Source organism: Electrophorus electricus, chromosome 1 (assembly GCF_013358815.1).
Source record: "Electrophorus electricus isolate fEleEle1 chromosome 1, fEleEle1.pri, whole genome shotgun sequence".
Lineage (NCBI taxonomy): Eukaryota > Metazoa > Chordata > Actinopteri > Gymnotiformes > Gymnotidae > Electrophorus > Electrophorus electricus.
In genome coordinates, this window is record NC_049535.1 from 10,635,825 (window position 1) to 10,662,422 (window position 26,598).

General features: G+C 46.5%; 1 protein-coding gene and 1 long non-coding RNA gene across 3 annotated transcripts; one reads left to right on the forward strand and one right to left on the reverse strand.

Annotated features, from left to right (window-relative positions):
• Nucleotides 1-602: 602 nt before the first annotated feature.
• LOC113574067 lies at nt 603-7,731 on the reverse strand. The gene is made up of 3 exons (XR_003410279.2): nt 7,545-7,731; nt 7,252-7,379; nt 603-732 (listed from the first exon to the last, which is right to left on the reverse strand). It is a non-coding gene; the product is annotated as an uncharacterized LOC113574067 (long non-coding RNA).
• Nucleotides 7,732-9,094: 1,363 nt separating this feature from the next.
• Nucleotides 9,095-12,417, forward strand: pou3f3b (POU class 3 homeobox 3b). 2 transcript variants are annotated; one of them, XM_035532962.1, is made up of 2 exons: nt 9,095-11,080; nt 11,384-12,417. In XM_035532962.1, the coding sequence occupies exons 1-2, from the start codon at nt 9,866-9,868 to the stop codon at nt 11,495-11,497; spliced, it is 1,329 nt and encodes a 442-aa protein (XP_035388855.1). In that variant the 5' UTR covers nt 9,095-9,865; the 3' UTR covers nt 11,498-12,417. The 2 variants fall into 2 exon arrangements, with proteins under 2 accessions (XP_035388855.1, XP_035388858.1); XM_035532965.1 differs by having other exon boundaries at nt 9,095-11,071.
• Nucleotides 12,418-26,598: the final 14,181 nt, after the last annotated feature.

The window sequence follows — 26,598 nt, forward strand, 5'->3', positions numbered from 1 at the left end:
GTTGGAAGAGCGCCACAACTCTTGCCATAGAAATGAAAATAACATCACAGAGACGCTGCTGTTGGAAACTGTTTTAATGTCCCGGCCCTTCTACAGACTCACACACACACAGCACATATCTGCCATACAGCCAGACAGAAACACAAGTGATGTTCTGCCACCTTGTACTCTCTCACTCACCAGGAACACAGGCAGAGGGGCGGGGGTGGAGGGGCGGGGCTTCACTTTTTCATCTTTAACAATACCATTTGCATATTTTTAGTCTCTCAAAGAAAAACAGCCAGCAGGCTGAGAGATGTAGCAGTAGTGTGAACTGGAAGCAGAGGAGACAGTATGTGTGTGTGTGCATGCATGCGTGTGTGTGTGTGTGTGTGTGTGTGTGTGTGTGTGTGTGTGTGTGTGTGTGTGTGTGTGTATGAGTGTATGAGAGTGTACTTCTGTGTGTGTGTGTGTGCACCTGTGTGTGTGTGTGTGTATAGCGCATTTGTGTGCGTGTGTGCGTGAGTGTGTGTGTGTGTGTGTGTGTGTGTATGCGTGTGTGTGTGCATGTGTATGCGTGTGTGTGTGCACGTGCACATGGGTGTATCTTTGTGTGTGTGTGTGTGTGTGTGTAGCGCCTGTGCTTGCATGTGCGTGAGTGTGTGTGTGTGTGTGTGTGTGTGGCCACTTGGTCCCTCCTTCAGAATGGGGTCAGGTCCTACATCCAATCTCCTTCTCTCCATCTATCCTCACCTGCAAAAGAAAAAACACACTTCACACAACAGCCTGCTTCAGCTACGTTCAACATTAAAACATCTCTGCTTAGAGACCATAGGAACCCATACGCACAAGACAGCCCCAGGCTGTCAGCTGCATAGCGCCTCTTCCATATTCTCTAGGAGAAACGATACGATAACTGTAATGTTCTTTCCTGTTCACACTCCCTGAACCCAGTGCACTGGCTTGCTGGCTGAGTCCCAGTGTAATACGGACTGTGCGTGGATAGATGCGGGTGATATGTGAGTTCGCTGTGGACCATACTACCTACGGGTATGCGGCGTGGCGGCGTGGTGGCGTGGTGTTGCAGCGCGGCTCAGCGTCCTTGCACCATGATCTTCATGGATTTTCACAGGAGCGCAAACACAGAACGCTGATTACACCATGACATCACTGTCCTTGTGGACGTTATGCGCACGCGTCCCCTGTGCGGCTGCGAGTGTGTTTGATATCCATTTGCTTTTGTCTAATTCTCTGATGTGTCCCCACTATACGCCAAGCTGGAGCTCCGTGTGAGTCTCAGACAGGACGACAGCACCAGACAGACGGCCTTCCTGTTGCGCGCACTTTAAGAAGCACCGTGGCTCACGTGAGCACGGAAGTTAGCACAAGCGCTTAGCACATGGCTACAACTCCATGACAAGGTTGTGTGTGGTCCACACACACTCACACGCATGCATGCGTGCACGCCACACACTCACACATACACTCGCATGCGCACGTGCACACGCTCGATGGCAGTCCTGGGCAGCCATTACCACACACACTGCAGGTTAGACATGTTGACCTTTCAGCCTTATACATGAGACACATATGTTCCTTTAGCCGCGGTCATTATTCTTCCTCCACCCACAACCACCACCCACAGCTGCACACACATGGTGGAGGCTTGTGGACCTCCAAACTGGGCCGAGCGCACGTTGCTAAAAATACAGTGCGTGGTCCCCCCCAGGCAAGCAGTTCACCACCCAGGCACTGAGTCACCGGCACTGGACAGTTCAGCTCAGTCTTGAGCCGGAGTTAGTGGAACAGGCCACTGAGAGAGAGAGAGAGAGAGAGAGAGAGAGAGAGAGAGAGAGAGAGAGAGAGAGAGAGAGAGACAGAGAAAGGGGGGTGCGGGGAGAGAGATGCAGCCCCTGGGGAACTAAGATCAAATGATGAATGCACACCCATTTCTAAACTAGTGGCTCTGCCGCTGAATCCACTATTAGCATCTACCGTACATAACACAGGCATGAATCCTCCCCACACACACACGAGAGCGGCAGGCAGCGAGTCACGTGGTCAGGCAGTCACAAGGTCACACGGTCACTCAGTCCTCTGCGGAGAAGGCATCTCCAGCCACGTCTACCGTCGTGGATGTCTAAGCGAGAGGTCAGCACGCTGGACGCCACGTCACGTGTCCCATGATGCATTTCACTTCATCGGCAGGCTCCAGCACACCAGCGGAACGTCCAGATGGCTAAACTGGAACGCAGCGGCTGCTCAGACGTGGCTTGCGCACTGCGGCGTCAGCTAGCTACCCCAGCAGACCATCCTTCCTCTCGGATGGGCTGGAGAAACGCACTTCCTCCCCATTCCCTCCATGAATCTGTGCTACGTTGACACTAGCCATCAGGAAAATCACGGCCCTCTTCTTTTATTTGTTTTCTGTAATCACCTGCGGCATGTTAGCCATGTTTACTGCAGCAGTGATGTCAGCTTTACTGTGTGGTTACTGGGCCAACGGAGCCACACTCAGTCAAAGGGGCTGGTTTTTTGTCAATTAAAAAAAATTATTGCTATCCCCATGTATTGTTTATGGTAACTTATACGCCGTTTAAAAGGGTGAGTCAAATATGGCATCAATCAAGTGAAGCGATGTGGATAAACACACTGGCTCCGCTCTGAGGACACAGGTTTGGCCTCGTCTGAGCTGGGATGCCTTTACATTGTTGAAAATCTGTTTGGCTCATTCTGAGTGCTAAAAATGACCTGTGGTCTGTGACAATGACTAAGTGTGCTGGACAGTACTGGCTATAAGAACTAATGCCAGTCCAGTCAGTCTGGGATTATTTCAGTATCGCTGTACAGGAAAACATGTGCTCTGTCTTTTCCTTCTGCCAGAAAAGCATTCAGACACTTCTGTGTTGCAACTAAAAGCACATTGTGCCCAGACTGCAGACCAGTTCCAGACTCCACGGATGTCTAAACACAGCACGGAGCACCAACGCAGACCACAGACGCTGCTCAGGTCTCTTTACCGGTAGCACACACACACACACACACACACACACACACACACACACACACACACACACACACACACACACACACACACACACACGTGCTTTCTGTCTCTCTCACACACATGCAAACAAACACTTTATGCTCCAGTCTGGAGTCGGAATTGCAGAAGATTCCATCCTGCATGCAGAACGGGAGAGGCTGCGAGGGTGTCCCGCACGTCCCGTCTCTCCGTTATCCGGTGTGATTGGGATTTTGGGGGTGATTCGCGTGGCCGCGTCCTGGGGGAAATAAACGCTGTGATTAATGGAAGCGCGAGCAGGGAGCCGCCACAAAGCTCTCTCCAGAGGAACAAAAACAAAACACAGCAGTCGTGGAAACATGGCCGTACTCACACTGCATCCGTCCTCGGCACCAAATCAGACGTCTGATGTCTGATTAAACCGCAGTATTGATTAATAGTGATCCTAATCCCAGTGGCATATGTGCAGTATATAATGGCACACAGAACCATCGGTGGGGCAGCTGTGGAGAGTTCTGCCCCTCCGCAGTACAGCAGGGTGCCAGGTGTCCACACATCTGTTTTCTCATGTGGGTCCAGTCAGGGGTCCTGATGAGCACCCATTTAACTCCTTCTTTCCCATATCCAGTGTGCAGAAGACGGCCTACACTAGGGAGCTCTGTGTGCTTATTTCGCATCCCGCCGGTCAAACACATGAAACACCAGAACACGTCTCATCACCTAGCAGAGCACTTTGACTTTCCTGGCCATGAGGACAGTTCCGGGTGTGTGCTGCATGGTCCATCCACATTACATGTCCTGAGTGACCTCAGCCCTGTCCAGCTGTCCCCTGTCCTCTGCCCTGACCAGCTGACGGAATGGCCTTTTGATGCCCTGTGTACTTTACAGTAACCAAAATGAAAAAATCGTGCTTTGATCCTTACTCACAGTGTCCTGGCACTAAAAGGTGTGCACTTAGCGCTACCAGTTCATGCTGTGTTTCAGGTGACCCAGGCTGGTATCTAAATCTGTACACATCAGTGACAGCCCAACAGCCCACCTCACCTCGATATGAAAATATACACACGCCCTTATTTCTAACTTAAATTATATGAATAATTCATATTACTTTCCGTCAGTGCTTCCCTGTGTTTACTAGTACAACGCCACTAGGAATTCATTTAGCCCGAGCAAATTACGATATTTACATTGATTTCCAATACGAAATGGCGCGATCTATAAGGGTTAGTTGATATGTTCATGAATAAAGGCGCTCGCATCATTGTCGCGCAACGCAGAGAAATTCTGCATTGCCATTTTCGCTGCGCTGAACCGGAGCGGATGAAAATGACGCACTGGGGAGCGGCGGAAGAAATAAACCGGAACGACGTGACGCGCCGAATATTCCACGCGTCGCGCGCGCGAAGATTACAAACGACGTCATTCTTTCTGCTGTAAAATTACAGCGCCTCGACGCTCGCGCGATTGTTCAGTTCCTTTGACTTTGACGAGCTTTTTAAAAATCAAATAAATAGAGTGCTCTTTACTCTCTGTCATAGACATTCCTAAAGTTAGTACTACAAACATTATAATACATCAGTAATAATGTGATACCTAGGAATGAACGCAGGGCCGCGTGACAAACCGGCTTTAATTAATTCCCATTTTATTATTATTATGATTATGATTGTTGATTTGTTGTTATTTTTGTTGTTGTTGTTTTAATAATAAAATATGTTTTCATCTATACGTAAAATGTATTTTTATATGTTAGAAATTGTTAGAAATGTACGTTGTCATCGAATTTTATTTTATAGTTACAAATAAAATCAAACGTTTAGTTCCTATCACAGTGTCCCGAACAGAAGAGGGTAACACGCGCGTACGTGCACGCGTGTGTTCCGGCGGTATCATAGCAGTCCTGCCAGGTCGCTTCTAAACACACTCATCAAACACCGCCTCCAGTCGTTTAGCAGCAACCTGCACGAATATCTTTTATTTGGGTGAATTATTTTACATTTTAATTTGCATTGTTTAAAGGTGGATTTTGAGAAAAATAAGGCGAATAATATTTATTTCCTTATTACACATCTTATTGACCTCTTCGGAGATTGAAGCAGATTTCGTGCTCAGGTTATCCATATTAGTACAGTCATCTTCTCCTCCCAGCTGACTAAGTAGTAAAAGCTTTGTCAGATCATGAAGGCAGATTTTGGAATAAAATTATAATAACGTAATAAAATGAAAAAATGTCTGTTCAGGCTATACTCAATACTGACAATACTTACACAATGATTTATGAACGGAAATATGCAAATATGGACAGATCTGTGTCTGGGGATATCCAAGTCTTGGTCTTCACTTTCCCCACTCATACATTTCTAAATATTTCACCTTATGTGTATATTTTTGTGTGTCTTTAAAATTTAACTCTAACGAAAACGGAAAACGACAGCCCTGCCCCCAGATGACCTCACCAGATAAAGTTATTCCTGCTTGATTTACTTGTGTGATCCGCACAATAAATGTGAAATACACCGATCCTCTCGTTAATCTGGCAGCTCCACTGGGTCCGTGGAGCTTTTGAAAAAGTTTACTGGTTAAAACCAGCGCGTTTCTAAAGGTCTTTGAGCCGCAGTAGGTTTAAGCGCGCGGTTGTCCAGACGTGCTGGAGACGGCGCGCCTTGTTTTATTAGGACACCGCACATGCAGCTTGGGGCGAGCCGTCATCTGCAGCGCGCTCTTGTTCCTCACCGACTCCCTCACTACCCGCGTGAGTTTCACTGAACTCGGATCGTTCAGATGTTCAAATAAAGTCGTTTTCAGTGGAGTTTTTGCTCATCTTTGAAGCGAAGAAAAGGCCTCGCGTCGCTCCATAATAACGCGCTAATCTCTCCCCAGTCACAGGCGCTACCATGAGTTCGCGCGACACCTGCCGGTAACACCGTGCTCCCCGATACGTCACCGTCGAGTGACTGCCAGTTTGGGTTTTAGTCTCGAGAGCCAAAACAGCACAGACGAGCATGCCGTCATTCCGGTAATTCACCGTAGATTACTGCAAAAACGACCGCGCTCCTGGCGACTAAACGGATCGGAGGGGTCGGTCTGGCGCTCTGGTGATCATCTGGACTTCACTCAAGATCTTTCATCTCAACTCCAGTGCACAAACATATAGCTTAATGCGACCAGTGTTCCCCCTTTTATTCGACTCACCATGGCAACCCAAACGCAGGGTTCAGAAATGCCTCCCCATCAATGAAACAAACGGTCTTACTGGGGGCTGCGCGACAAGGCATTTTCCACCGAGGACACACAGTTAACCCGTGAGAAAGCGCGTAACACACACACACACACACACACACACACACACACACACACACACACACATATATATATATATATATATATATATATATATATATATATATATATATATATATATATATATATATATATATATATATATATATCTCACACACACACACACACACACACACATATATATATATATATATATATATATATATATATATATATATATATATATGTGTGTGTGTGTGTGTGTGTGTGTGTGTGTGTGTGTGTGTGTGTGTGTGTGTGTGTGTGTGTGTGTGTGTGTTTGTTTTTTTTTCCCCGTTACGCAGAAGTAGCCCTGCATGGATTGCTAATATGTCTTTTGCCAGGATTCTTCGTGTTCAGCGGTCCTTGTATATTTACTGCTAGAAATCGCTCCTGTCGTTATTACACCGGTAACCGCCTACACTTCAGGGGTACGTCAGGATTTTTACTCAAGTTTCATCAAACTTTAGCACAGAAGTCAGAGATCGATTTCTGTAAACGGCTTGATATCCACTTGTACGTGACTCTTGGGGGATTCGGCCGAGGGTCTCTGTTTAAATGTGATTGATTGCGTTCTCTCCATTGGACAATCACTACAGACCCGCGCGGCTTAACCGTCTGCTCGGTGTTTATGAAGCTAAAAGCGACACAAAGCCCTATTGATCTTCTCTAGGTAAAAGCTCACACACACACACACACACACACACACACACACACACACACACATACACACACACACACATATATATATATATATATATATATATATATATATATATATATATATATATATATATATATATATATATATATATATATATATATATATATACTCAGAACTAGTCAGACCGCCTGTGTTTGTAGGCTACTGCGGTATTCCCTGTAACGCCAAGGCAATAGACGCAAAGGACAGAATGTTCGTCACTTACCGCGAGGATCCCAGATACTCAAAAAAACCAAAGTCTCTGTCCTCCTCGCCAGACTCTGGTCCGTGCGAGGATGCTCGTCCCGCCGACTCGACTGAGCACAGCTCTCCTCGGCGCCGCTATTATTTTCACTAAAATATATGAAAATTTATGCAAATGAAAATCAACACTAACTGTTCGTCTCTTGTTATACTTGGGGATTTTTCCCTCTCCTACTTGCACAGAAAACAAATGATATCCCCAGCTGGGAGCGCGGGGACCCTGTTACATAAACAAATAAATAATAAACAGCCTACTTTTCAGATAAAAACGTTAAACTTCAAACGGTGAAAGCTCGAGCACGTGAAATTGCTGAGACTGTTGTGAGTGAATGCGTCTCTCCTTATCCCTGTTTCTCCCGTTCCTCGTGGCCACACGAGACGTCCTTTGAAAGCGCGCGGTATGAAATGCACAGGAGTAATTTCGAGCCAAACCCGCTGTATATTAATGAATAGATGGCCCCGTGGCGGCGGCCCCGCGCTGCCGTTCAGTGTAAACAAACGCACGAGGTTCTCTCGGTGTTTGAGTCGGGTCCAAATTAAATCTGCTGGGACGGGGAACACGCGGACCCTGCAAAATGTGTATCTGTGTCCTGTGTTTGCTCTCAGAGAATTAAACCGCCGGTTAACTATCCAGTGTGATACCAACTGAAATCATTTTTTGGTGTAAAAATGACCGTTAGCTCGAGAGTTTGTGCCTTTTTATAGGCTACTGGAATATTCTCCTTTCTACGGTATTAACAGGAGAAATCCTGGGCTTTGTCTGGTCTCTTTTCTGCACATCTGATCACTGGCTCGTCGTAGAAAAACAGACCAGCTCATATTTGACATTCACGTGTAAGCGTGGATGAATCCACGGGCTGCAGGGGTCTGGTGACGAAGTAGACTGCAGCTCGCGGTCTCCAATATGATGTCTGTGCTGTTCGCTGGTCTAGTATCTCTAATGAAAAGACAGATACATATTTTCTGCGAATCCCGGAGGACTGTTCAGGTCACCCCGGGTGTGAATGGCCCTTCCGCTCCCGCTCTGGCGCTCCAATTTCCGCTTGGAAGCATCTCACACCATCGGGCGTTAACTCTTAAGAAGCCGATACTCAAGCTTATTTTCAAAGTGCGTCTTTTAAGCACAAATGTGCAAAAACAATATCGATGCTGAACACCTTTAAGAGTGTACAACCTGGACTAATTTTGGAGTATGATTACTAGTGCTGTACTCAAAAACTTCTGCATTCCGTGCGCTCAGTATCGTTCCTAATGTTGACCGCGTTCTGATAGCCGCGTCCTGATAGCCGCCAAACAGCCAAGTTCCTCTTGTGAGATTCCAGTTAAATGACACTGGGCTTATTCATGCGTTTCAAAGGCTCTCCCCAGTTTCCTCTGAATATAAACACTTCACCTGCATAGTTCTGTTCACACACCTATGCTCATGTGTCTAATCAGAATTCCAGTTATTTCTCGCATGGCCAGTGCAGATTGGAGCATTTTGTACGGCTGTTTACTGTATGAAGCGCGCTGCTAAGGCTGAGAAAAGATGCCTCAGAGTTAGAGGAAAATATATCATTTTTGATGTGTATTAATGTTTGTTCTTATTCTTTATAGCAATCATGTATCTTTATTTATTTATTTGAATTCAAAAGTAGCCAATTGGAATCGCCGGAAGGGGGGGGGGGTCCACGCGCCTCAAGAGGGAGGGGGGGTTCTAGAACTGTCAATCTTGCAGCGGCTGTCCAATCAAGGAGAGGCATGCGCTCGACTTCCTTGTATTTGGGGAAAAGACGCGGACGATGTGAGCAGCACGGGGTAAACATTCATGTGTCCTCGAGCGCTGAGGGAGGGACAGAGCGGAGCTAACTGTCAGAGGGGTAGAGAGAGAGAGAGAGAGAGAGAGAGAGAGAGAGAGAGAGAGAGAGAGAGAGAGAACAAGCGAATGAGAAAGAAGGCTTGCAACGTTGCCTCGCGCTGTAATACTGGATTGTACTTCAGCTCGAGCGGCTTGGCAGGTTTAAACACATCAAAACAGAACAAAGACGCGGACTCTGCTGCACCATAAAAGAATCCGCAAACGGAGAGAAAAAGGCGCCCGGATCAAGAGAAAAACACTGCGTCCAAATTACAAAAGAATTCGGGAAGAGTCACGCTTACATTTTCCCACTCGGCGACCGTGCGTTCATTTGGACCGTATTTCTGAGGACAAATATCAACGTGCTGCACCAACAGAAGTTTGAGGGGGAAAGTTTTGCAGCGGTTTTTAAAAAATAATTTATTTGTTTTTAAAGAATTAGCAAAAGCATCATAAGCGCGAAGGACTGTGTGTGAAATTTACATAAAAATAGGAATTATCGTTTATATTCATTTCTATGTCTGAAACATATGAATATTCAAATTGCACAATATAGCCTACGGATTTTGTAGTCTCTTCTTGTCCACAGTATATTTCTCCTGGCTTTTCCTGATGCACTTCGATGGTGTTCGCCAAAACACAGTTCAGACTTTTAAAGTTTGAATAATTCATGAGATACAGTTTGCCTGCAATAAAAAAAAAAGTTTGTGCAAAAGGGAGGGGGTAATCAACAGACGGAATGGCAACGGCGACGTCCAACCCGTATCTACCAAGCAGTAGTATATTATCGTCCGGCTCGATCGTGCACTCGGACGCCGGAGGCGGTGTCATGCAGCCGGGCAGCGCTGCGGTAACCTCGGTGTCCGGTGGGTATCGGGGCGACCCGACAGTTAAAATGGTCCAAAGTGATTTCATGCAGGGCGCGATGGCAGCGACCAACGGGGGACATATGCTTAGCCACGCGCACCAGTGGGTGACGTCCTTGCCTCACGCGGCCGCCGCCGCAGCGGCCGCCGCGGTAGCTGCCGCCGAAGCCGGAGCGCCCTGGTCGTCCAGTCCGGTCGGTATGACGAGCAGCCCTCAGCAGCAGGACGTGAAAAGCAGCTCGAGAGACGATCTGCACGCGGGGACGGCGCTGCACCACAGGCCCCCACATTTAGGTCCCCACCAGAGTCACGCGGGGACCTGGGGGAGCACAGCCGCTGCGCATATCTCCCTAACGGGGAGCCAACAGCAGCAGCAGTCGCTCATCTACCCGCAGCCAGGAGGCTTCACGGTCAACGGCATGCTCACCCCAGGCGGCGGCCAAAGCCTGGTGCACCCGGGACTCGTGCGAGGCGACACCCCGGAGCTCGAGCACGGCAACCACCACCGCCACCATCATCCCCAGCACCAGCATCACCAGCACCAGCATCACGGCGTGAACAGCCACGAGCCGCACTCCGACGAGGACACGCCGACCTCAGATGACCTGGAGCATTTCGCCAAGCAGTTCAAGCAACGCCGGATCAAGCTGGGATTTACGCAGGCTGACGTGGGCTTGGCCCTGGGCACGCTCTACGGGAACGTTTTCTCGCAGACCACGATCTGTCGGTTCGAGGCTCTCCAGCTCAGCTTTAAGAACATGTGCAAGCTGAAGCCATTGCTAAACAAATGGCTCGAGGAAGCAGATTCCTCCACGGGTAGCCCGACGAGTATCGACAAGATCGCAGCGCAGGGCAGGAAGCGAAAGAAGCGCACGTCCATCGAAGTGAGCGTCAAGGGTGCGTTGGAGAGCCACTTTTTAAAATGTCCCAAGCCTTCGGCCCAAGAGATAAGCACCCTGGCCGACAACCTGCAGCTAGAGAAAGAGGTGGTGAGAGTGTGGTTTTGCAATCGAAGACAGAAAGAGAAACGGATGACGCCTCCGGGAGTGCCGCAGACGCCAGAGGATGTGTACTCTCAGGTCGGCAACGTGAGTGCAGACACACCGTCCCCCTCCCTGGACTGCAAACGAATGTTCAGTGAGACATAGAACAGCATAAGAGACAAAAAAAAAATATTTTATATATGAATAATCTGCTAAGACACAGACTATCAACGAGATAGCAAAACATTTTGATACTGTGATTGAGAGGGAGTAGGAATGAGTCGTGTTATATATTTTTCACCAGAGAAAAATCACCTTTCTTTCTATCCAACCCCAACCCGCCCGCTAACCTTCTTCCAGGCCCAGAATGTCTTAACCTAAAAGGTTTTGTCTGCTTTTTTCTTTCAGGGACATTTTTTAGTAGATTACTTAAAAGATGCAAGTTTAAGTGGGCCGAGCGAGCCGGGCGACCAGAGGTTGACAGCCACAAGTTCGTTCCATCAGGTAATTTTGGCGCATTAACTTCAACTGGAAAACCAAACCGGGCCCTAGAAATGACGAGGCACATGTCTGCCCCCAAACCCCTGCACACGTCTTGTGTTCGAGAGGCAACCGAAGTAGGCAATTGTATGTGAGCTGGGACGTTATATCCCCCACACCCCCACACCCCCAAAAAGGGGGGAAATTCAACCACGCGGAGAGCAGTGACATCCACGAGGCTTCCAAGCTATTTTGCAGAGAAGACTGCAAGGTTTAATTTTCCACAAACACAGACGGAATGGGATTTTTTTTTTCCTTGCCTTCGGGCCCCCGCTGAAAACTGCCCTCGCGTTCTGATCTATAAGATCACATCTTTTGAAGCAGTTTTTATTGTAAAGAACTGAACTGAACGGATTTTTTTTTTTTTTGAAGAAAATAAAATCAAAGACAGACATTTGAAAAAAAGACTGACAATTTCTCAGCTGCACTTAACCGAAATCCTCCGCGAGCATTCGTTGCCAGGAAGGCCCGAGCAGGAGTTGCGGATGCTCCACGTGCTGCCATTTCCCAGCAGTATTCTTTGGTAGGTTTTAATAAACAAGACTACGCAAAGCCGGCAATATATAGATTCATTAGATCAGATACTGATCGGAATTATTTACGTTATATTTTTCATTAAAATGCTTTGTTTTAATATTTTATTCGGGATACATATGAACTATTCCAAACAGTAATTTATTTTCCCCAGACGTGTGTAAAATGTTCTGTTCCCTGTTTTTGTTGTTGAACTTTTTTGTTTTGTTTCATTTTTGTATTATCTTTTATGAAGGAGCACAAATCAATATGACTTTGGCAGTAGGTAACAAGGGTATTTTGATGTGATGATTTGATTGTAATTTAATTTCAGTAGTGATTCCGTAAGAGATGAATGAGAATAATAAATTTGCTAGAATGAAAAAGATGATCGTGTGTGTCTGCCTGAGATCGTAGGTCGTCTCATTTTATTCACAGATGGTATTTTTGGGAAAATTGTTTAAGGCCTTGAAAAACGATCATTAATAAATCTGAAATACCCTACAGCTCTGGCGTTTAGAACAGTTGTTTTAGTGGGGCAGGATATTCTGTCCGGTCACTTTGGAAAGCCTTGTGTTGTCAGTTCGGCCTTCTCTTACATTAGACGGTACTGCGCGCCGCGCTCACTTTGATGCCGTCTTATAAACAGCGGATATTTACGAATATTTCACCGTTTTAAATCACGGAACCGATTTTTTTCGGTTCGGAGGATGTTTACAACCGTCTCAGCTGTGCCATGTAACGCAGTACTGTCCTCGTGGCTATTCGCTGTGGCCCTTATGTCACGAGAGGGAACTTGAAGGTTGTCGAGCCGGAGTGTTTACAACTGAATAGTTTGTGTCATGCACTTTTGGTGATGGTGACGATACTGTGTGCGTGAGTTACAATTACTTCATTCTTTCCTTTTTTGTGACAGCTGTCAACCCAAATGCACGCGGCCAGATCCGTCGCACACACACATGCCGAGTCGAAAAGCAGAGTGGAAGTGAGAATTACTTTTATGGTTTCTCGCGCGCTATCTCGTTCGCTCTCTCTTTCTCGTCTTTCTGCACGGACGTGCATGCACATGAAAAGGTTGACATAATATGTGCTTTAATTTAACATAAACATAAAACAATAATCAGACATTTATAATTGTTGTATGGGTGTATAGAGTTGTATGTGCTTTAGTATGGACTGGGTCATTCTGGATAGTATATATACTGCTCGCGCCATTTCTTTAGTTATACCTGACTGTTTCTTGTTTTCACAATGTCTTCCGTACAACCCCAAGCGCCCTGCATCGTACAGCATTTCATAAAGTTAGTCTGCTTGATTCTGTGCTCAGTGGAACACATATTCAGGTCTTGCTCTACAGTTTTTGTTTAAAATCAAAGAGAATTGTTAGGTTATAGTTCAAACTCAAATAAAACAGCAACAACACCAACAACTGCATGACAAAATTCCCATCATAATTGTTGATGAGCGTGTTTATGTTATTTATGATGATGTTGACAGTTTGGGGGAGAAAATGAACTTAAATGAACTTAGACCTAATTAATTTCGTTGGAGACAGTCTAGTTTCAGGGCGACCCCCTTGGAGAGCAACTCTAAAAACAGAAAGGAAAAACTGCTTAGCCCTCAACTTTTTTCTGGAGGTGACTATTCAGCAAAACGCACAAATCCCGACTCTCAAAAATTTAAATTTCGCGCATGATTTCCCATACACTAGTTGCTAAGCAACTGAATTCAATCAATGTTATAGAAGTATGCATCTCCTCTCTTTGTGCCCAGTAATAGGCGTGGCAGGGGGACATTCAAACTGATTTGGTATCATTTGAATGAGAACATTTTTACTATTTGTTATGAATGAGATTTAGAATTAAAATTCACACACACACAAACAAAAATTGCTCAACGAGAATTTAAGAGTTAGTTTGTAGTTGGCAATTGTCACAAATGACACTGCCAGTGTAACCTGATTAACCCTTGCATTGGATTAGTAAATTATGGTATAATGTAGCACAGAACATTTTTAAAGTTTTACTTTTAAGCGTTCACGATAGACATTTTCCCGTTGCGTCTTCATGGATCATCCGTATCAAAAAGCTAGTTAATGTTATCTTATTTTCCTAAGAGTCAGATGCACGAGATCATAAACGAGTGGAGGCTACCGTTTGTCTGAGCGCGAGGCCGCACACCTCCCTACATTCACTGGGCGCGTTCTTTGTCACGCCATTCTAACTCGCGCGCCGATGTACATTAATAAACTCATTGATAAATTACATGAGGAACTACGACGTACATTCGTATCTCCTCAAAACTCGTGTGACTGTTGCAGAAAAAAAGTGTACTTTGTTGATCCTCAAAGAAAGAAAAAGGAAATCAGGAAACTTAAGGGTGATTATCGCTGCCTACCGTGCAGCATTTCAATAAAACATTCCGCTCTTTTGTTAAATCTTCAGAAAGCTTCCTAGCTTTAATTTGTAGGCACGTGAAAACACCTCTCTATGGTTTATATACACTTACTGTCGGATGATTTGTTTAAAGTTAAAAGTGTGTGTGTGCGTGTGTATGTGTGTACTTTAAATTATATATACTTGGATATATATATATATATATATATATATATATATATATATATATATATATATATATATACTTTTCATTATATATACTTTTATATTTATATATATATATATATATATATATATATATATATATATATGTGTGTGTGTGTGTGTGTGTGTGTGTGTGTGTGTGTGTGTGTGTGTGTGTGTGTGTGTGTGTGTGTGTGTAAAGTAAGCCTATAGACAGCAACTCATTTGTGCCAATATTAAAAGCTAAACACTCGTCCTTCTCTTTATATTGTATATTGTACTTTGTCAGTAAGAGTATCAAATGTATTAAAAACGCCAAATTAAAAATATAAATCAAACAACCAACGAGGACGCAACAAACAAAACAGTGGTGTTGTATTAAATCTAAGGAGAAAGTGTATGCATGCTGCAGTACTTTTAACTTTAAACAAATCATCCGACAGTATTTATTAAGCAGTGGATTGCAGTGCGTAGCTCAGGACGGAGCCCCTCTAAACCAGGGTCGCGTGCAGAAACCTGGGCTTTGAGGGAACTGACAACCGCGCCTACTTCACAGCTAAACTCGCCAGCGTCTGTAGTTGTACAGACACTGATACTGTCAGAGTTCTATGAGATAATGTACTCATGTATGTACACAAAGGTTACACGAAGCCCGTAACTGTATTTCTAAATATTTACCAGTGACGTGAGTAAAAAGCTAAACTTAAATTCCAATGAGACTATATATATATATATATATATATATATATATATATATATATATATATATATATATATATATATATATATATATATATATATAAATTTAGTAGAAAAGACTTAATTTAATAGCTTGTAAAAATCTAAACAAATATTTAGTTTTGCTGCTGATTGTGTGTTTCTGTATTAAACGTCGTAGGGAGACCATACCACTGTGACCAACCAATGCACCAACAACGTTTCGTGCTTTTGGAGACCAAAGCTTGAGGTGACCAACGACATTCTGTGTGCGGAATTTGTTTTCATAACCTACTGCTATAAGCTTTTAGCTCTTCATATAATAAAAACAGATCAAACCATATCACCATAAACGTTCTGTTAGATCAGAACGGCAGTATAATAACCTACGAAATAAAACACAATAAAAACATACAAAATAAACACATAATACTACTACTATTACTACTACTTCTAATAATAATAATAATAATCATAATAAGACGTGACATCATTGCTGATGCGTGCGGCCTGTTACGAATGCTGCCTCAAAACTCCGCGCAGGTCGTCGGTTTGTGCGCTCGCGGGGGCGGGCAGGGGGCATTCACAGCTAATCGCGCGCTGCCCACTTTGTAATGACTGTTTTTAGCGTGCACAGGTGCTGTTGTCTGCTCGGAAACTAATCAATTTGTCTGTCCCTCGCGTGTCACGTGTTTTCACAAGTCGACGGCTATTATAAAAAAAAAAAAAAAACGCTGCAATCAGGCGCATGTAAACGTTTTCGGCCAACACACCCTGGCCTTTAGCGCCTTTATTGCGGTTCGGAGAAGCAGCCTGTCCTCTGCACAGATTTCCATGAGGCCGAATAAGCAGCACAGCCCTGTTTCTTATTTCGTGTTTTGTCCATGTTGTTGCGTTCGCCTCTTGCAGTTATCATCAGCGCTACCGTCTCTCATTCAGATTCCGGGGTATTTAAACGGAGTGTTCCACACTCTGCTGTCACTCAGGTCTCTCGTGGTGTCTAATGAGCTCTCGCGCGCCGAGTACCATACTATGTGGCGACTCAGTAACAGCAACACAGGATGAGCCCGTGCGCACCGTGTGCATGCGCAGCACCGTACCGATATGTACTCCCGCACTATTAACGCTAATGCCAACATCGCGTTCAGAGTCCTCTTTCTGTCTCAGGACAACGTGGCGAGCGGGTGAAATTGCACGCTTCGGATCATATGCCCCCTGTGTGCGCGGCGCGCGAGCCACCTATTCCCAGGCCTGTCTTCCGCGTGCCCTCCGACGGTCTCATGCTCGAGAACAGCGGCTAATAAAATATGCATGCAGAGTGACGTGACGCGGTAGGTTTCCTTTCTATAGACCAGCACGAGCAAGGGCCAGAGATTGAGGAACGCGCAGGGAGGCGGGTAACGGGACCAGCCCGTGAACCGGGCTTTTAATTGGCGAAGATAAGCTGCGAGCCTGTTTACGGTGTTATTCGACACCGTGTGGCAGACGTTCTTCTTTGTAGCTTTAAAAAAAGTTTTTAGGAGGACTTAGATCGTGACAGCTCGTGTACAGGTTGCCTGTTGTTGTTGTTGTTGTTGTTTTTTTATAAAAACTGCTCACGATCTAAGGCTGAATAAAAGCTTGTTCGTGAGGCCTCGTTGCACGGGCCGAACGGACGATTCCAGAAAGCTTTTATGCAGAACTACCGAGTGCGAGGACACGACCAGCTCTGGCCAACTCCCCTTTTTGCATGGTTGCACCAACACGGCTGCACCGAGTGCTCGGGCGCTGCTAATCATTTACACGCGCGCGCACAGACTAGGCCACATTCAAAGCCTTTAAGTCTGCACAAGCTTAAAAGACGATGGTCTCTATACATTTACATTTCAAACGTCATCTGTACGTAGTGAACTACGACGGCGTGAGTAGTGCGGTTCAGAAATAATCGGCGTTATTTATAACGCAGTAGCAGCTACTGCAAACATTAGTTTACTGGTACTAGTGGTGGTAACACGCCTACAGCAACTATTATTATTATTAACAATGATCAGCTGTTGCATTTGCTGTAGTTATTTCCTAAAATGACCTCAGAGATTTTCACAAACATAATTTATTATAAAAACAATCAAAGAAATAAAGCTCGTTTGTCCAGTAAATTTCCCCGCGCGTTGGTACACGTTGTTACACCGAAACTGTCACACGCTCCGCTCAGAAAAACTACGCAACACCCCCTGCAAATGTTTGGTTAGTTGTGCCGCTGTTTTACGGGCTCAGTTAAACTTGTGGCCTTTAAAGTGCAAGCGCTAAACGGCTCACGCGAGCACGGGCTGCCCTCGTGAGTGGCACTGCCGCGCGTGCTCTGGTCCTGGAGGAAGAGCGCGGCTGTGCAGTGCAGCATGCGCGTCTGTGGCTCAACAGCGCCACCTGCTGTTGCTCCGCACGCCTCTGGGCAGACGCGAGTCCAGGCTGGGCGGTTTGTCTGAGCTTTATGGCACGAATGGAAATAGTCGCGTCGGATCTTGTGAAGTCTCACGCACATCGGTCTACTGCCGCTACCCGCGCACACATTACACACGTGAGCTGGAGAGTTGAGCTGAGATTCAGCGACTCTCTGAAACCTGAATCTCGCCGCTCTTAAGTTTTTATTATCGTTCTTAATGCCAGCAATGTTGTCAGTAATATAGTATATTGTTGATCGTTTAACGTTTTTTGTTTGTTTTAGAAAAATGAAAGGAAAAGTCGGTAAAGGTTTGGGTTTTTAAACTAATTAAGACGCTGTAGTTTACTACAGTTTAACCGTGCACCTCGGCTTTTGTCTTTATAGTTGCGTATATCGAGGCCGAACGGGTTTGTTTTTGTTGTTGTTTTGTTTTGTTTCGTTTTCCTCTTAGCTGCTCCTGGAAAATGTCCAACGACTAACGACTAATTGTGTGGTCTGTTTTACATGGTGAAGCTCCCTGCAAAAACGAACCGTTATTGCTCCACCCTTACATATAGCATATGAGCAGAATTTCTATGAGTTTTAATATTATTAGCAGACGGATGATACCAGTGGTGAATCTGATCTTAGCTAGATTTAGTCAAATCTAGGAGGCTACCCCGTCAGTGTCTGGGCTCTGTGTTTTCCACAGTGCTGGATTTCCTGCAACCCTCCCAGCCCTCAGTGTTCACTCGGACGCCTACAGCTGTTCTGCCACACAGGTTTGGCATGCTGCACCATCCGTGCCTGATGTCCTGGACTACAGGACATACACCCGAGGTTCTGGACCAGGAAACCAGAACAAAGCACTTGCACGCCATTCAAGAGGTTTTCAAGAGTCTATCAAACACTGCACATTACTGGGATTAAACACTGCACATTACTAGGATTAAACACTGCACATTACTGGGATTAAACACTGCACATTTCTGGGATTAAACTGCACATTTCTGGGATTAAACACTGCACATTACTGGGATTAAACACTGCACATTACTGGGATTAAACACTGCACATTTCTGGGATTAAACACTGCACATTTCTGGGATTAAACACTGCACATTTCTGGGATTATCCATCTCACATGACATCACAGCACACACCTGGAGACAGGCACGCGCAATACGTGACGAAAGATGATGATGACTGATGACTCTACAAGCCCAAAGCTTGACATGCTAATACTTGATGAACATCACACCAGCTCTGCGTGGGCTGCAATGTCTGCATGGACTAGAGTGTGTGCAGAGTGTGTGTGTGATCTGGAGTGTGTGTCCCGTGGTCCCACCCTTCCCTGCTGTTCTGCGCTCAAAGCTGCGACCTCCAGCTGATCACTAATGCTGCGTGGCACCGAGGAGAAGAAACACAGATCGCTGGCGGACGGCCCGTCCTGCTGAGAGCTCTGGCATCTCGGGCGGTCAAGGGGTTTGTGGCACCCAGCCAACAGAGGTCAGCCACGCCAACGGGACACTCGCTTTGGCAACCGTTGCCGAGGTGACAACATTTTAGAGTGATGGTGTCTAGAAGCAGCATTGCTGGGCACTGATGGTTCAGCTTCCGGGATCCCAAAACACACACACACACACACACACACACACACACACACACACACACACACGCACACAGACACTCCCTGTTCTTCAGCATGATGAGAGTGGAAAGACCTACAGCCAGGCCCACAGTCCACACACACAAACACCAAAACAAACACAAACACACACACACACACACACACACACACACTCCCTGTTCTTCAGCATGATGAGAGTGGAAAGACCTACAGCCAGGCCCACAGTCCACACACACAAACACCAAAACAAACACAAACACACACATTCACACACGTGGCAGGAGCACAGCACCCATGCCGTGCTGACAGCAGAGCGCGTCCTGTTATTCAGACGGACATGTGCTTACTGGTACATGCATGGATTAAGCAATATGTGTATGACAAGATGGCTGACAGATTTACTGTATACTCGGAGGCCCAGTGTGTGTGTGTGTGTGTGTGTGTGTGTGGGAAGAAGGTATCTACTGGTCTGGGTTTCTAATTAACCACGCAAGGATGTGGAGTAGAGAGGAACTGAGCTTTGTTCTGCTCTGAAGGGTGCCGTGTAACCATTTTCAGCTTGTAGGGTTTAATGGATCACTAATATTTGGTCACAGGTATTTCAGATTAGGCATTAATGCCTAAAGACAATAGACAGATTACAGCAGACAGGCACTGGTTTTCCACCTGTGTTTGTAAATAGGAGCACCAGGACACGGGTTCATCAGGGTTACCATCAGGGTCTGTAGTTAGGTCTGTATCTGAGGATCACACACTCTTCAGGACCGACCACGCTCAGGTTTCACCCATGCAGGTTCGGACGGGGCATTAGAACGCTCACCTGTCACGTGAACTCCTTTCAGTCTCAACATGAAGTCTCACTATGGGAGGGGCTTCTCACAGCTGGGCCCTCGCCACCAACCACACAGCTGTTAGTAGGCCAAGGCCCACCCTGGTGGACCTGGAGAAGCACTGATGTTCTGGTTCCAGCTCCCCCTGCTACAGCAGCAGGGAACCTGACACAGACCCACACACACAACCTCGCTGACACAGACCCACACACACCCTCGCTGGCCTCTTAAGACAAACAAATAGCACAGAGAAATTTAGAAACCTTGTTCACACTACACATGCACTTGTTCCCATGTCATTAAAGGATTTATTCTCCAAAATAATAGTAATTAATTTGTGTAATACACAAAGGACTTAATTATCTTTTTCCTCCCATATAGCCACATATTTAATTACCGTAATTGTTCCCCAAGCCGCGTTAAAAAGGGGTGTAGACCAGACAATCATAATACATTACATCCTAATCCTGTGTTTGGTTTTCAATCAAAGGGATATGAGTATCAGTGAGAGGGGAAAACATAGCAACAGCAACAAACATGTTACAGTTGTTTTCAAGTGTATTTACTTTGTCACAAGAAGGAAAAAAAGCCAAAACAACAATATCAATAAAAACAGCAATAATCCCAAACTCCTTGGGTGCGCTGGCCACGCCCCTGCTGATCCTTGGGTGTGCTGGCCACGCCCCTGCTGATCCTTGGGTGTGCTGGCCACGCCCCCTGATGATCCTTGGGTGCGCTAGCCACACCCCCTGCTGTTGGTCATTTGATCTGAGCCAGCATCAGGTGTGTAAATACCTTCCAGACCTTCTGAGCTGAGAACACGACTAGTGATTAAGGGGAGTTTCTGCGAGATGCAGCGCTGCTCCGGACGAGGGCGAGGGCTCGTCCCTCCCCCACCCCAGTCTTCCCCCGCAGGGCTGCTGCAGTACAGGCTGGAGTTTAATATGTAAACTGAGGGTGACAAAATGGAGGAGTGACCCCCACCCCCAACTAATACCCCTGTAGGCTGATTAGGTTGGCCGACTGGACCTGGTAATTGTGGTGCCATGACCCCCTCTGGGCAAATATTAGATTTTAGAGGTTTAACCTTTTGATGCGTACGATGGGGCCTAAACGGCCTCCACAGATGTGGGGGCTCAGCAGTAGCTCAGGTTGTTCTGTCTGTTCGTCAGACCGGAGTGGGGTCTTCGGACCCTGACTGCCCCGCTCTTCATGCCTGACCGGTGTGCTCGGTGCGCTGAGCGCTTCCGTCTCTTCTCTTCCTCCTCCTCGTCCGCCTCATCATCGGAGCCTGCCTTTCTGCTGGAAGTGTTTATAATTACACATTTTTCTTGGGCGGCCGTTTGGAATCTCTGGATCATTAATGCAACGCTTTTATTGAACAATCGTCATTTTTTCTCTCTCTGCAGTAACATCAGGAGCCAATTATCCTCAGAGAGCAAAACATAAGAAAGTCAAACGCAGGCAGTTTCGGGTCTGGGAGGGTATCGGAGGCGGGGGCTGAAAACGCCAGGGGACTTCGCTCCGAGACCCGACCCATTAGGGGCCAGCGCTGCTAGGATGAGATGGTAGGAAGTTTTTCTTGAGTCACTCTCTGCCCTTTCCCGAGTGTAGGGTTACTCCCGTACCGTCTGGAGCCCTGGACCTCTTCCTGCACGCCCCCCCCCCGCCTCGCGCAGTAACGGCTTCCTTCCTCCCCGTTGTGACTGCTTCAGACGCTCACCTGGGGAAAGCAGTCAGACACGAGACCGGAGAGGAACCAGGGCAAAGACACTGGGCTTTTCATCACTGGGAAGTATGGAAGGAAACCTCAGCTAGTCGGAAACCCAATACAGCCGCTCCTGTGGTGAGGGTGAGAGGAGATGGAAGTCTGGGGGTGTTCTGGACCGTCTGAAAAACGGATCCATCTGAGAGAGAGTCTGAGAGAGGAGCAAAGTCCTGAGGCCGGCGTCGCACAGGTCTTTAAGATGCATGCAGGCCATAATCCAATAGAATGGCTGTCGGACTTTACCTGAAACAGGGAGAACATTTGAGAAAGAAAGAGGAAAGAAAAAGGAAAGAGAAGCACTGGAAAAGGTGTTCTGGAGTCTGGTGGGCCTTCATGACTGTATGAGAGTCTACAGCAGACGTTACTGAAGCTGCACTCCACTCATTTGGAGCGCTCTCTCCTCCCTTATCAGTTCTAATATCAGCGGTGTAGGGAGAGATCTGTCCCCCTCCCTCATTGTGGTCCCCCCGCTCAGCTCTAATATCTGTGGACGGCCACGGCTACGGACCGATCAGCCACGGCAGTCGATTTGTTTCACGCGCTGCCAGAATTGCTTTGTAATTAGCCTGATATTGATGAAGCCTGATTCCAGCGGGTAATCGCTGGCACGCCAGCCCTACCCCACGTCTCCGCCCAAACGTCTATATTTATTATGTTGCTTTTTGCTATCAATTAACCGCCGCTCACCGCGCCGGCCTCCGATCATCTGTGGAATGATTTGCGCGGCAGATCTGTAACCCGGGCGACCATTTCTCTGGCAACGGGCCTGGATGGATGGGGGAAGCGCGGCACTGGCCCAGCGAGACTTAGCAGCGGCAACGTGAGCCACGTCAGCGTCGGTGCGAGACACGGCGGCGTCAGTGCGAGACACGTTGGCATCGGTGCGAGACACATCAGTGGTGTGCAGAGGTTTATAGCTCTGTAAGGTCCTGTAAGGCCTTCACGATAAAGGCTGATGTTTATCAAACACTGTAAGAATCTGCTGTAATATTACTGTAGATGAAGAAAATTAAAATAAAAGCAAACATAAATTACCTGAACATATTTTTCCTGAGTTTTGCCTCTGTGTGCAGATAACCTACATGATATTTGATTGTGCCTCCTGCATTATTTCCCTTCCAGCTTCAGTTGATTGTGTGTGTGTGTGTGTGTGTGTGTGTGTGCGCGCATGTCCCTTGGGCTGGGCCGGTCCTACGTACATTACCATGCTCTCTCTGGGTGTCTGTGTGCTCAGGCACAGAACACATGGCCCCCACACACGGCCCCCACACATGGCCCCCGGCAGCGTTTTCCAATCATGCCCTCCCTCCCCAGTACTGCCTGAAGATAAGAAGCCAATCATCGCAGGCTTAGACACGTGTGCTGCTTTAGACGGGCAGAAGCGTCTGTGGGGGGGGGGGGGTCGGTTTGGCCCTGGGGCAGCAACAGCTCGCTGGCACCCACGACAAAGTCTCTCTCACTCACACACACACACACACACACACAATCACAGCTGCATTCAGGGGACAGAAGGGAAATCTGTTGTTTTTCTCTCGTTCACCCCTCTCTCGTCCCTGCGGCTGCCAGGACGTGCCCTGCCTGTGTGTATCGATCAATAGCTCTCCAGGATTGTGATGAATTGTAGTTTGGATTCTGATTCATTGGTAGCCATGTAATCTCCCCTGTCCTCTGGACATGGTTCTTATTCACAGTAACGTTTCCTTGTGGCCTAGAATCCCAATAATAACAGGGCTGAAGAAACAGGCGAATGTGCACACTGACCCACCCGTGGTCCTATTCAAGGACGACTCTTCATGGTGGTTCAGTTCGGCAATTAGTAGTGACTAGGTCCGTCTGTAATAGCTGCTGCCCACATCCCTGATCGGCTAGAAACTCAGGTGTTATATAATTGAGATGGTGTTGGGGTGAATGTTGAGTGAATGTTTAGGGTTGTTTGGGGCACGGAGGGGCTACTCACGCTAGTGAAGGTCTGCTCTGAGCACAGTGACCTATGACTGGGATCGCGTAGGCTGGAATGCAGTAGCGGGAGCACTGAGAAGTATAACAGCTTTGAGGTGAGGCGAGCATGCACGAGGAGACGTGCTTATCCCGCCACAAGCCGGTAAGGATATTAGGAAATCACTGTAAAGCACTGTGGAAAATATGATTCCAGTAAGCCTGAACCTCAACCGCAAAAGACTCAGAAGATCAGCTCAATGTCTCTCTCTCTCTCTCTCTCTCTCTCTCTCTCTCTCTCACACACACACACACACACAGTGTTATTGTTTATTCTTTTTCCTTTTTTTATATTCAAATGTGAGTCATCTGGCCGCGCCAGAATCTCACATCCCCCTCGGCTTCTTCTCGCTTCTTCTCACAGTAGACACGCTTCTTCTGCTTTTGGGGATTAATGGTTTGCTTACTGGACTGAACCCACTTTTTTCTTGAAAATTCCTTGAAAGAAGGAGAACACTGATTAATCCTCTGAGATTAACCAACCCATCTTCACAAGAGACTGCCGCGGTGCTAATGCTTTAATCCGACACTCAAATTGGCAGAGAACAGTGATAGAATACAACAAATTGAGCATAACTGGCAGTTTCAGTAGTCAGCAAATAACATTACGCTAGCACTGAACGTTATTAATACTGTCCACTACATCAAGTGTAAAGTCAGAATTCACATCTACTTCAGTCCACTACTACAAAGTGAACAAATATTGCATTAATATAGTAACATCACAATACTGGAAACTCAAAAGATTCTCTGGTGTGCGCTGAGAGATGTGGTATAATGTTTAATAGTTTACACAAGAGAGTGGATGAGATCAAGATACAAAATACGAGCTCTGAGAGCTGAGGTACGCATATGGTTTATGCGTAGACACCCCACCCCCAAGTCCACCACAGTGAATTAGAGAGCAGAGGTCAAGTCAATTTTTCTTAGCGAGCTGCACCGTGCTTGTGGCTACAGTCTGAGAGCAAGCCCAGTCCATCATGACGCTGACGACCACAGCACGCGGGCTGGCACGCGCCAGACGCTAGCGGGGCCCTTCAGTTTGATGGATATTGCTAAGTGGTAGCTCTGCCTCCATCACCGCGACGACGGTGAAGGCAACAGTGATCTGGAGCGGTGCGCACGCTGCCTCTGGAGCAAAACCTGCCTCGCGGCGACCTCGTCCAGACGTCTCGCTGCTCCTGGATATGGTTCATCACGAATGAGGAGGACAGGACAGCGATTCAAAATGAAACGAAAATGATGGGAACAGATGGCAAAGGCGCATTTTTAGGCTGCCCGACCATCGCAGAGTTCAGTCGCTTGGCTCGGCGTGGCTCAGTGTTAAACATATGGAGAGTAAAATCACAATTGTTCATAACTAGAATTCATATAATGTAAATTTAAGCATGTTTGACAAAGACCTCAGGGATTAGACTAACGAGTCATGCGTTTGGTCCCTTTAGGACCCAAGCCAACAAAGTTGTTTATCATTAACATTCCCTGACTTGTTGAGCATTAACGTTGCTTGCCTTGTACTAGAATGTAGAGAGAACGGGAACGTGAGAATACCGCCTGGGTAATGTAGTTTATATGGGGTCGCAGTGCCCCCTGGGTAATGTAGTTTATATGGGGTCAAAGTGCCCACTGGTTAATGTAGTTTATATGGGGTCGCAGTGCCCCCTGGGTAATGCAGTTTATATGGGGTCGAAGTGCCCACTGGTTAATGTAGTTTATATGGGGTCGAAGTGCCCACTGGTTAATGTAGTTTATATGGGGTCGAAGTGCCCCCTGGGTAATGTAGTTTATATGGGGTCGAAGTGCCCCCTGGGTAATGTAGTTTATATAGGGTCGGAGTGCCCCCTGCATAATGTAGTTTATATAGGGTCGGAGTGCCCCCTGCATAATGTAGTTTATATAGGGTCATAATGAGTCATGCACAACCTGATATGCTGTTACACAAGAAAATTCACATTTACACCAAAGAGTAAAATGTACAAGTGCGAGTACTGCAGTGAGTATCGGTCCAGTACTGTATATCGGTGAGGACTGGTCAACTTCAAGCACTGCCCCTTTTTAGTGTAAGTTATTAAATACCTGCTTCTGTTAAAGGGAGCCAGGTTAAATACCTGCTTCTGTTAAAGGGAGCTGGGTTAAATACCTGCTTCTGTTAAATGTATCTGTTAAAGGTAGCCAGGTTAAATACTTGCTTCTGTTAAAGGGAGCTGGGTTAAATACCTGCTTCTGTTAAAGGGAGCTGGGTTAAATACCTGCTTCTGTTAAAGGGAGCTGGGTTAAATACCTGCTTCTGTTAAATGTATCTGTTAAAGGTAGCCAGGTTAAATACTTGCTTCTGTTAAAGGGAGCTGGGTTAAATACCTGCTTCTGTTAAAGGGAGCTGGGTTAAATACCTGCTTCTGTTAAAGGGAGCTGGGTTAAATACCTGCTTCTGTTAAAGGGAGCCTGGTTAAATACCTGCTTCTGTTAATGGGAGCCGGGTTAAATACCTGCTTACCTGCTTCTGTTAAAGGGAGCCGGGTTAAATACCTGCTTCTGTTAATGGGAGCCGGGTTAAATACCTGCTTACCTGCTTCTGTTAAAGGTAGCCAGGTTAAATACTTGCTTCTGTTAAAGGGAGCTGGGTTAAATACCTGCTTCTGTTAAAGGGAGCTGG

Excerpts from the sequence above, each read along its gene's own strand:
- pou3f3b (XM_035532962.1), top strand. The coding sequence starts at position 9,866 with ATGGCAACGGCGACGTCCAACCCGTATCTACCAAGCAGTAGTATATTA. Across the intron at positions 11,081-11,383 it reads TGTACTCTCAGGTCGGCAAC|GGACATTTTTTAGTAGATTA; the intron begins GTGAGTGCAGAC and ends TTTTTCTTTCAG.